The sequence below is a fragment of the Chinchilla lanigera genome, unplaced genomic scaffold (assembly GCF_000276665.1).
Source record: "Chinchilla lanigera isolate Chin_1 unplaced genomic scaffold, ChiLan1.0 scaffold00059, whole genome shotgun sequence".
In the NCBI taxonomy this organism is placed as follows: Eukaryota; Metazoa; Chordata; class Mammalia; order Rodentia; family Chinchillidae; genus Chinchilla; species Chinchilla lanigera.
The window spans coordinates 8,170,805-8,182,832 of NW_004955460.1; the positions used below are offsets into that span (position 1 = coordinate 8,170,805).

Genomic DNA, 12,028 nt, shown 5'->3' on the forward strand with positions numbered 1-12,028 from the left:
TGCATGATCCACCCTTTGCTGGACCTCAGTTTCCTGTCTGCTTCCTTAGGGCCTTAGAACGCCTAGCTCTGACTGGGGAACCTGGGGCCATGGCTTCTGGAAATGCTGTGGAACAACTGCCCGTCCCCAGAAGTGACCAGTGGTTTTCTGTGGCTTTTGCCCCAGCTCCCACCTCCCATTCTGTCCCCTAGTTAGTCATGCTGCCTGGAGAGCATGCTTGCCCAGGACACAATCAAACCGCATGCTCCATTCCCTGCCTGGGAAGGGCAACAGCTCCACAAGGGGTGACATCCTGAGCCACCTGGTCTGCAATGCTTCTGCAACACTTGTCCCCATCATCCCTGGAGAGGGAAGTCGGGCAACCCTGGCTCCACCTTTTGTCCCCCACATGGCTACCAGGGGACCTGCTGGCCTGCACCCCACCTGTGGGCACATGGATACCCCACTCAGGCCTCTTCCACACGGTGGCTCCCAGAGCTGCCTTGGGATTGGATTCTCAGACCCAAGCGCATGACTTTGAATCTGGCCATTTCTGGATGAGTATCCTCTCCCACCAGCTGTGGAATGGGCATCATGGCAAATCAGGAGGGGCCTCACCCAAAATCCTCAGTGCAGTGCTCAGCTCACAGTGAGGGACAGGTTAGTGTGGGGTTTTATTCCTTTGCAGGCTTTGGTAAAAGCCACCAATTTTATCTATATTTACCTGGAGGAATAGTCCCCCACAAGTTAAAGGTTGACTTGGGAATGGCTCCTAGTGACTTGGCCCCAGGTCCCAGCCAGAGCCAGAAATCATGAGGGACAATCCCCAGTGTGTGTGCGCACGTGCATGGCATGCAGCCAGCACCCCAGCTACCCAGAGGAGCTCTCCTGACCGCTGAAGCCAGTCTGAGGGATCCTGGGTTCCAAGGAAACAGCCAGTCCTCCCCACAAGGAGCCTGGATCTTCTCCAGCAGACTCTGCCGCAGACCTCTTAGTCTGTGGCTCCACCTTCGCTGTGCCCACCGCAGCCTGAACGCCCATCCAGGTGGCCAGCATCGTATGGCCTCACAGTGGTGGCTCTGGCACCAGGGAGTCACAGTGCCCAGAAGCAGCTCTGGTCCAGGAGGAAACATGACTTTGTGGGCAGAAGGATGAAACCCCAGAGATTCTCTGCCATTCTCCGGCCGTGTGATCGGCACACGCCTCTTCCTCCCCGGATGTTCCTGTCATTAGACTGGGGACAATGGGGGACACTGGGAGCCCCGTAAGGACTCACTGCCAGCTGGGGATGGACACATGTTGCTTACTGAATGCTGCCTCTCTGAGCTGTTTTTGGAAACAATGGTACAGTTCTTCCTTGCAGAATATTCTGCATCATTTCCTAAAAGTGTCATAAATTCTAGCCTTGATAGTGTGACCAGACCCAGAGGAAATAGACAAGAATCTGAAATTTCACAGCCTCCCAAAGTGAGGAGCTCGTGTCGCCCGTGTGTCCTGCTGTGGAGTTGCCAAAAATGAGTTTCCTGAGGCTTCTATGATGGATGTCACAATCTAGTGCCCAGGACAACGCAGGACCCTCTGGCACACCATGGGCTGCCTTCCTGCAGGAGGCTCTGGGGAAGACTCAGCTCCCTTTTCCTGCTTCTTAAGACACTGTGTCCCTTGCTCGTGGCCCCGTCCTCCACCTCCAGAAACAGAGGGGCAGTGTCTTCGGTGGCTCCATCTCCCCTGGGCCCTCTTGTGAGGACTCCATCATTGTGTCAGGCAAGCTCTCCTGAAGGACTCTCCTCATCTCTACAGCGTCTACAGAGGCCTTTCTGCCATGTGAGTTACCACATGCTCATTCTGGGGACTCCCCCATGGGCATCTGTAGGGAACCATAGTTCAGCCCACCACAGATTACGAGGGAGGGTCAACCCAGAAGTCACTCTGACTATAGTAAGAATAGGCACAACCATCACTTACTGTGTTTTCTTGGGAGCTAAGGAAAGTCCTTCTAAAGGGAAGGGGAGTGTGTTCGTCTCTGGGGAAGAGGAAGAAGTGGGTGGACTTCAGAGGCTGTAGAAAACCTTCAGAGGGTGTGCCAGCTAGGACCTGGCTTTTCCTTGGGGCTGCCCATAGGTGCCTGTCTTTCTAGTGGTCTTTGGGCCCAAGGTGTGGCACTCATGGGGAGGCACAGACAGGTGCTGTGCTGGGATCTGGCCCTGCTGGGTCTCACCTGATCCTGCCTATCCCTGGATCCTGTGAGTCTCCGTCCACTGGCACAGCACCTGGGAGTGTGGCTCATGCCACCCCACCCCATCAACACTGAAACTCTGTCTCCTGCTCAGGCCTGAGCCAGGACGCGGTCAGAGGTGGCTCCCTGTGACCTCGGGTGGTGGCCTAAGGTCCCAGGGCAGATGTTTTGCAGGGTGAGCAGCAGTGGGCAAAAATCAGCCCCAGCTTCTGGAATGGGCAAGGCAGAACCCACAGGCCTCAGTCCTCGGTCTGCTGGGTCCCAGCTGCAGAGTGTCATTGTCTCAGCTCAGCCTCAAGGCTCTGCCCAGATGTCTGGTGAGGAGGGTGCGGGTTAGCAGGGCCCTAGGCATCCTGCTGGGTGTCAGCTCAGTGTATAGTTAAGTGACTCAGAAAGTACCATGGGCCCTCTGGGAGCCCAGTGAGGATGTGGTAGCAGCTCTGTCCTGTGGCTGGAGAGCACAGACAGTTTCTCTGGGACCGGGGACCAAGCAACCCCATCCTAGAAGTCCATCCACACTTGCGCACCACCCATGGGAGCACTGAGGGCCACTTGATTTTTCTTGGGGCTTCCTGGGACTTTGGAAATGAGGGAGGTCTCAGAAGGGAGTGGCGAAAGCCATGGTGTATTTTATTTTATTTTATTATTTTTTTGTTTTGTTTTGTTTTGGTTTTTCTCCGGTACCGGGAACCAAACTCACGACCTTGCGCTTGCCAGGCAAGCGCTTTGCCGCTGAGCTAAATCCCCAGCCCCCGCCATGGTGTATTTTAGCAATGGACATTCAGCGCCCCAGCACTGCTACCCCAACTCAGCATAGACAGCGTCTTCTCAAACACAACCAGGAAAGCTTGCGCTGATTCACCAGACAAGAGCCCGGCAGAGCCTAGGAAGTGTGTGTGGGCTCCAGGTGATGACGGGCAAAGACAGCATTTGGCGACCTGCGTGTGAGTTCCAGGATTTTAGGATAAGCGTCTCTCCCCAGTGGGCCCCTTTGTTTCACCCATACAAACTCAATTTACTTATTTACTTTTACTAACTTCTTTTTTGAACTTGATGCTTTACTTACCACACACACAAAACCAGAACCCCCCTGTCTGTCCCCACATTGAGGGCCTCCGGGGGGCAGCCCCTCTTTCCACATGGCTGGAGTCTGCAGCTGCATCTGGGTGGGCTGGCAGGCAGCCTGGCCAGTTCTGTGGAGCACCCCACCTGGTTCTCAGGTGCAGGTGTCCGAAGCCAACAGGGTGTGCCCTGGTCTCCGGTGACCTGGCAAAGCTGCAAAGACAGTGACTTTGGGCCCTAGGCTCCAGGGCACTTGGATGGTGGCCCTCCTAGGCCAAGAAACATTTGTCCCAGCTGCCCTTTTCCCCCTCCCGCTCAGGACAGCTTCCCCCTTTGGGTGCCCAGCCAACCAAGTATCTGATAACATCTTCCACCTTGGAGGCAGGACTACGCCTTTCACCTGCCCTCCACACCTGGCGCGCCTTTCTACAGCATGCCAGATGGGGAAGGGGGGCCGCCAGCTGGCTGAGTTCACTGAGTTTGTCCCCTGCCTGAGGTGACAGGCCCAGTACTTTTCCAGAGCACCCAAGGCAGCACTTCTCTCCAGTCCAGGAAGGACTCAGGAAGCCTGGCACAGAGAGGGCATCAGGGCACCAGCCCGTGGGTCTCTGAGGGCAACAGCCTATCTCCTCCTGGGCTGCCTGGCACCACTGGCTCCCAGCAACCCCAGAGATGTCCCTGTGCCACCCCTGCTCTGCTGCCCAACTCCTGTGGCTGGAGATGTGGCTCAGAGGCATGTTCCCTCAGCCTTTCTTGTCAGATGGGGGCCCCAGTAGGAGGGGGGCATTTTCCAAAGATGCATATTTGAGTGGTTGAGGGACCAGGGGCACCCTGTTTCCTCACCAGCACCAACCATCTTTGCACTCTGTTTCGATGCAGACTTTTTGCTTGTTTTGTTTTCTGGGTCTCGCTATGTAGTTCAGACTGTCCTTGAACACACTGGGTGGCCCAGGCTGGCCTCAAACTCATGGCAATCCACCTGCCTCAGGAGGTGGGAGTGCTGGGATTACAGATGTGCATCACCACACCCAGCTTGGTGCAGACTTTAAAAAGAAGACCTGGAAGGAGGCACCTTGTCCTCGAACCTCACACAGCAACCCCTCCTCAGTGGGGGTCCCAGCACTGCTTTCCCAAGCAGGTTCAGCTGGGTGGCAGGGCCTCTTACCCTCTGGGACTGCCTTGTGCTGGCTCTGCCTGGAGGCCTTATCAGTGCAGATTGAACTGGGCGCCTGCCCCGGGCACACAGCCTGTAGAAGCCTGGAACAGCTCCCAACAAGAGGCCAGGACGCAACTCCACCACAAGGCTCAGGAGTTGTGGGAATTTCCCAGAAGAGCCCTGGGGACCATGGAGTAGACTGTGGGGACAAAGTGTGAGCCTGGGATCTCAAAGCTTCCCCAGGCTGAGGATTGTGCAATATGGAGAGAGAGGGGTCTTTGTGGCTGGTGAGGGAGGCAGGGTGGCCTCCTTCATGTTGGGGAGCCATCCTGCTGCAAACATGGAAGCTGGCATGCGAGTGCCCACAGACAACAGCCCATGGCACATGCATACAGGGCACGTGGCCCAGACATGAGGATGGACGGGGACTGGTGGCCAGATGGTCACTCTTGCTGAGTGTCCTGTTGTGACACACAGCTTGAGGGTGTTGGAAGGGTGGTAGCCAACTGTGGGCAGCAGCGCAGCGTGGTCACCTGAGAAATTCAGGGAGGAAGGGAGCAAGTTACACACGGGTGTCAGGCCCATCACAAAATTTACAGTCAACCCAGAAGGCCACCAGCTGCTTGGCCAATAAGGGGCCTCCAGGTTAACCGTGTGCTCAGTGGCCACCAGGGTCTATGTGGAGGTGGGTGTGAGACCTCCTTTGTGGAGGCTGGGGTGAGAACACATCCTGGAATGGTGATCACCCAGCCACTGCCAGCCTGGGGAAAGTCCGGGTCCCTGCTGGATACAAATGGAGCTGAGCTCCAGGACATCAAAAAGAAGCACTTGCCAAGGCACAACATGTCCAGGATGTCCTGGAGAGAGGCCACTAGCCACTGCCCTCCCTCGGTGACCACTTGAGCTTGGAGGTGGCCACACATGACCAAGTATCTGGGCCTAGGCAGCCTGGGCTTAGGCAGGACAGCCTGGTAGTCAGGGCCCAAGTAGAACACTGAAATCCGCTAGCACCACCCCTAGGATCCTGATCTAAGGGTTCCAGGGTGTGATGGGCACAGTCATCCTTCAAGTGACCCCAAGGTGCCCCGAAGCTAATTGTGGGCGTGAACAACCCCTGGCCCTGTCCAAGCACCCACCTGGTCCCATGGCCCCGGAACTTAGGGTCAGCAGCTCACATCAGACTGCAGCATTTCTGCAGTGTCCATTAGGGCCTTCACAACTGTGGTGGATAATGAGAAAGTTGGGGGTGCCAGAGGCGCAGGGACTGAGAAGTGCACCCCCCACTGGCCATGGCATTTGGGCCAGTGGAGGGTGGACCTCAGTACCAGGCCAGGGTGGTGGCTGCACTTGTCATGGCCGTGGAGCAGGATCATTGCAGAGTACCTGGGGAGAGTCCTGCATGCAGGTGAGATCTGGTGGGTGAACCATGGCCCTGAACAGTGGGTTTTGGCCAATCTGGGCCCTGCTCCGCTGTAAACACCAGGGAGGTCATTTTCAAGAAGCACTTCCAGCAAGATGCTCAGCCTCTCGGTGACCTGGCAGCCAGTATAGTGGTTCATGTCTTATAGAAAGAGATAGGAGGCTGTGTGACCACCGTGTGGGTGACTGCAGGCCTCAGGGTCAGGATTCAGAGCCATGGAATGTGCAGAGTGTGACATACACCAGTCTTGCTTCTCTGTGGTTCTTGTGTACGTACTGAGGGGCCGTGATGCCCCTGGCTAGTGGTTCCAGAGACTGGTGTGCTCCACAGAGATGGGTATTTCATATAAGGACAGTACAAGAATCCCCTGACCCTTCCTAGATATCAGCTGCCCCTCCCCAGGGGTAGGGTACATTCTCAGTGTCTCTGACAGTGACCAGCATTCCCTTGGGAGAGGAAAAAGGGCAGCCAGTGTCTAGGTCAGAGTGGATATGGACACGTCAGGGGCAAGAGGCCCCAGAGCACCTTGCCACTAGCCTGGGACAGCTGCCTGCTTTTCAGAACCCAGTGACATTAACTAGGAGCTGTTCTGGGCCAGGTCAGAAAGGCCTCAAGGAAGTATCTGGATTTTTCCTGGAGCCTCAGGGCTCAGAGGCACCTGGGTGTCACATGTGTGACCTGCTGGTAGGGCCAGGCAGTGTGATGGAGAGAAAGATAGGCCAGGGTATTGGCAGAAAGATCCGCTCCCTGTTTAGCACCCTGTGCAGACATTGTCTTGCATATCCAGTTGCGAGTGCGTGTCACTCCCCAGTAGGTGGAGGTGACTACATGGGCACGAGCTGAAGGCTGCAGGTGGATGGAGGCCACTTTGTGCCCCCATCAACTCCTCACTAGTCCCTGACTGTGGAATGCTAGTCCTGAAGCAAGCCATTGGCTGGGCATGGGATCCCCGGGGAAGGACACTCCTGCCCCCAGGCCTTTCCTGCTGTACAGGGAACAATGCTGCCCAGTGTCCCTGTGCCAAAGGCTTGCTGCTTGGGAGGGAGCCGTGTCTGTCTCGGGCTGCGGGGAGGCCCTAGAGGGAAATGCACGTGGTGGCAGAGCAGGGTCCAGGCTGGCTTTCAGGTGTGCTCTCTGAAAGAGGCAGCTGGAGCAGGAGAAGCCCCAGCAGACTCGAGATTTACTGGGACAAGAGTGTTTCCACCCGCGGAGGAGTCCTGAAGCAGGAATGGTGAGCAGGAATGGCTAAGTCCCAGGGAACGAGGGGCCCCGCATCCTATGGATGTATGGGGGAGATTTGTTAGAAGCCACTTGCTTCCACTGCACTGGGAGATCCTTCCTTGGTGTCAGGTGTATGGCTGAAGCCATCCCATCCCCTCAGCCCTGCCCTGCTAGAAATGGACAGGGCCGTGGGCCGCTCCCTGCATTCTCTGCAGCCTACCCTTAACTAAAGCAGAGCATAGGTCAGGCGGGAGCCACCAGATGGGCTACTGCAGTGACCAGATTCGTGCAGTTGACTGCAGTAGGTACACCACTCATCTGCTGCTCAAGCTGTGCCTCCTTTTACAGCTGGAAAATCAAATGCCTTTTCACAGCCACTAACGCTCTTTCCCAGCCCTTCTGCAAAGCTGTGCCTAGAAAAGTCAGTGGAGCTAGGACCTAATCCCTTCCCTCCAAGAGCCCCCAAATAGCTCTGCTCTAAGGGTCTGTGCGTGTGTGTACACACATGCACAAATTAGTGTGCATACAGTGGTATGTGCATGTGTATACCTGCGGTGGACAGACAGAATTTAACCACACTGAATCCTGCTCCAGCAGGATTGTGTGTGCAGTGGTATGTGCATGTGTATACCTGCGGTGGACAGACAGAATTTAACCACACTGAATCCTGCTCCAGCCCCACCAGGGCCTTGGGTGGACACCACTAGGTTTGTCCCACCTCTTGCCTATCTTAGTGTCGCAGAGTCGCTGCTGCTGTGTGATCATAAAGGGCAGACTCCAAGGGCCCAACCCACAGAGCTCCAAGTGGGTATTCAGTTCACATGGATAGGACAGGTGGAGAATCAGCACACACAGTGTGCCCGTTCCGTGTACACTCATCTCAAGGCCCCTGCCTCAGAGGCAGCTGTTCTAATTCTCCCTGTAGGGCTCATACTTGAGGCTTGGTGGGAGGGCGGGGTTTCCATAGCTGGTCAGTGGTAGAGCTGAGATGCAGCCACAGACTTGAGGTTTGTCTGGTAAACACCCTTCCGCAGACCTCGTGTGTGCAGAGCAGGAGTAAAGAGAGGTTCAGTAAAGGTCACATGTGCAATAGCTCATGGGGTTATGTACCCAGGTACAGATAAGGAGAAGCCCTGAAAGAGCTTATGGTTCCAGGGGGCTTTCCAGAGGTGACAGCCAGAGAAATAGAGGAAGGAAGGCAGGAAAGGAGGGCAGGCCAAGGTATACGGAGGCCACAGAGCTCTGCCTGGCACATGGCCACTAGACACAGGCACTTAATTAAATTTAAATTAATTAAATTAAGATTTAAAGGCTGGCTCCTCCCTGAATCTAGCCATTTTCTGAGTGGCCAGTGCCCACACATGGGCAATACTGCTGCATTGGCCAGTGCAGAGTAGCACAGCCTTCCTGGAGGGAAGTTCTGCCAGTCTATACAGGGTTGGGGACGAGGCCAAGGCCACACAGGCAGACCCACAGAGACTGAAGGCACCCATTTTCCAGATGGGAAGGAGGTCAGCCAGACCCGAAGAGGTCCCAGGAGAGTCCTTGCTGTGGGTCCTGGCGCTGCTCCTCACGGGTTGCACCCAGGGCCAACAATGAGCTCTGCCTGCCTAACCATGAGTTGAGGCCAGGATTTCCCAAAGGAAATAATTCTGCGTTCCACAGTGATCTAAACCAACCTGTGGCATAGCGTTAAAGCATCCTGTACAGGCTGTTCCAGGAACACGTACAACCTGAGGTTCCAGGAAGCTCAAAGAACAGAACTCCTGCCTCTGTCCTTACCCTTTTTCCAGCTAAAACTTACGGAAGTCTGGAAGAGCCAGTGTTCTGAGAACAGGCTTGCTGAAAGCCAGTGCTTCTGAGCTAAGCATTATTCAACCTCACAAGCTCACGGCTGGATCAGTGAGGGGACTGACAGGCCTGGTCTGATCCACAGTGCTGGAAAGAAATGAAATCATTTGCCCACATGTAAAAACCAAGAGACTCCACAAAGTCCAGACTCTTAAACCTCAGAAGCCCTGCCCAGTGGGAGCAGCACACCACCCTCAAGGGCACCCATTTGCCACCTGCAGCTGATGGTCAGCCTCCTCCACTTAGTGGACTGGGGAAGCACACAAGGACAGCATGACCCCCGCTTGGCACATGGTCAGACCAGCGCTCCCCCAGTAGCAGGGTGCCTGGCCAGACACAGGAACCTCCAAGGGTCAGGAGGAACAGTGTGTCCCCAGCACCAGCGCTACACACGGGTTCCTGGAAAGGTGGAGGAGGAAATCTTGTTACTGGGATAAGTGATATTCAGGGAACCACCTGGCACAGCTGTGGCCCTCACCTGCAGCCTGGACTCTGTCCTCCCCCACTGGAAGCCTCCTGCTGTCTTTGGTGAGGACAGCAGCAGCACCCAGGGGACCCACATTGCATGCCAGAATCACCATCTCAGACATTTCGCATAATGATGGGTTAATGTTTCCAGATTCTTAAGGTCAAACCCTGCATGACAGGAACTCACCAGAGCCCTGCGACTGGTCCCTGCCTCCTCCCAAGTCTGTTAACATCCCAGAGCCCGAGGCACTGGAGACCATCCATGTTTGCAGAATGACACTGGATGACATTTCCTGCCTGTGGCTTCATGTCCTTGGCCAGATACAGGGATGAGAGGTGCCGGCTTTACCTCCAGGGACTGGGAGTCACTGAGTGCTGAGTCCAGGAGTCCTAGAGGGAGGGAAACAGTGGCCAAGGTAGGCTGCACACACAGCAAGCCCCGTGCAGAGCCAGTCCTGGGCGCTGGGACCAGGTTGCACCCAGCATGTACCATGGGCCTACGTAGGGTGTGTAGGAGCCCCAGCAGCATAGGAGGGGTCCTGTCATCCAGCAGAGCCCTCCTCTTTCCCACCACCATGGACAGGACTCCCATATGCATGCATACTCCAGGGACAAGGAAGGTCCTAGGGCTCTGTCACCCAAACTCCCAGCTTCTCTGAGGACACCCATGTGCCAGGAGGTCCTGGGCATGGTGTCCATAAGACACACGGTTGGAAAAGCTGGTTTAGCCATTTGGTGTCTCAGAGGTAAGGCTGTTCCAGGATGGAACACTCTGAGCATAGGTGGGAGGTTAACAACTGGGGTCAAGTGCAGGAAACAGCAGGTGGTCTTGACTCAGCTCAGGCACTGGGTGGGAGAGCAGAGAAACTGAGGCCCAGAACCCAGTAGAGGATAGCAAGCTTCAGAAAGGGCCCAGCGGGGTGTCCTTCCCACCAGGGAACTGATGGCAACAAGGCCAGTCTGTGGGATGGTTTGTCCTACCAGACCAGGTCCCAGGCCCGCATGTTGGAGAATCCTGTGTCCAGCTAGGGGGCACCTGCTCTCCAGCAGGGCTGCCCTCCCTGAAAATGCGCACCCAGGGCCATGCCAATCCAAATCTCCACTTAGAGGCAGGCACTCCCTTTGCCCATTGACCTTGGCATAGTCTGGCTGGCAGTAGGCTGACAGCTCTGTGCTGCCCAGCTCCTGGGGGCCGGGTTGACAGAGTTTGCCCGCTTTTCTGGTATAAACTTCTATCTGCAGGTGAGAATGAGCTGCTCCCTGAGGTCACTGAACATGGGCTGGGGAGATGCAGCTTCACCAGGCAATGCGTTTCTACCCGCAGGCACAGGGTGTAAAGAGCCAGAGAGCAGACGAGATGGTAAAACACAGCAAATAAGGCCATGATGAGACTTGGGTACTGAATGGTTTTTTAGGTATACCATGTTTGGCTGTAGTGGACATACTTTAACTTTTAATGACAGCTGTGACCCTGGTTAGCACAGTTCTCCAAAATGTAAGTCAGCCCTGGAAGGCCGCAGGTCACAGATGCCTACTTGATTGGAGCTGTTCTCAGTGACAAACCCATCTTTTTTTTTGTCCCATTTTCTCCAGGCAAACGAGGGAGCAGGAGACACCCCCTGACTTCTTTTACTTCTCTGACTATGAGAGGCACAATGCGGAGATCGCCGCCTTCCACCTGGACAGGTGAGGCCCCTGGCCTTGGGGTCCGCAATGCATTACCATCGTAATCACCCCACAGCTGCCATCTCGGGGCTCTCCATCCAGAGCAGCCCGTGGTTAGACTTCACACCCCACCCGGCAGCCAAAACAGTGAGCCTCGGAGGGAATGACCTGCCTGGGGCCCCTGCCCTTAGTGGGCAAGGTGGGCCCTGCCCCCGGTTCCTGAGATCTATGGGGCGCTGCTTGCTGCCCACCCCAGCAAGGAGTGGCTGGGATGGATGGTGGGTCGTGGGGGCTGGGAACAAAGGGGGAAGGGGTGGAGGGCTCCGTGTTGCGCATTTTAACATGCAGAGTCATGGGTGTGAGCTCTCTGGAAGTCATGAAGGCTTCCTGGAGGCAGAGAATGAGTGAAGGTCCCCTGTCACCTGTCTCCCAAGGGGCAGCGAAGACACTGCAGGACGTGATTAATAACAAATTCCGATTGACCCTTTGCTGCTGAGCAGACAAGGTGGCTGACACACACGCTGTATGGCAGTCATCTGTTTCTGTGCCCGGAAGGGGGGATTCTTAGCCCTGCCCCTGGGGTCAGCAGGGTGTGGAGGACAAAGACCCCACCACAACCACAGCACAGGGTGGGCTTGGCGCTCGGGCTTCCGAGCCTCCTTGGCCGGACACAGGTCTCGGCTCAGAGTCCTCCAGCCAGAGCGTTGACCTGGCTGGCTGGAATGCGGCGTTGGGCTGAACCCAGGACCGCAGACCAGAGTCTGCATCTAACAGGACCCCGGGTGTCTCAAAACATGCGGTCACTGCAGAAATCCCCAGGAGTCTTATTTTCCACAACTTCACCCACTTCGAGCAACGGAGACAAAGAAAAGGACAGCGGTGGCCCCAAGCTAGTGAGGCCACTGCCTAGGACACGTGGCCCCGTGGGGCGGCTTGTTAATGTAACAGACAGTTCAGCCTGGGGGCGCCA

General features: G+C 55.9%; 1 protein-coding gene across 1 annotated transcript in view; it reads left to right on the top strand.

Moving 5' to 3' along the window:
- The window catches only part of Fam20c (family with sequence similarity 20, member C), a gene marked incomplete in the record, with an annotated part of 49,720 nt that overhangs the window by 28,480 nt on the left and 9,212 nt on the right, over positions 1 to 12,028 (top strand). Inside the window, 1 exon segment of the mRNA XM_005397963.2 lies at positions 10,987 to 11,079. Coding sequence (XP_005398020.2) covers positions 10,987 to 11,079 — 93 coding nt within the window.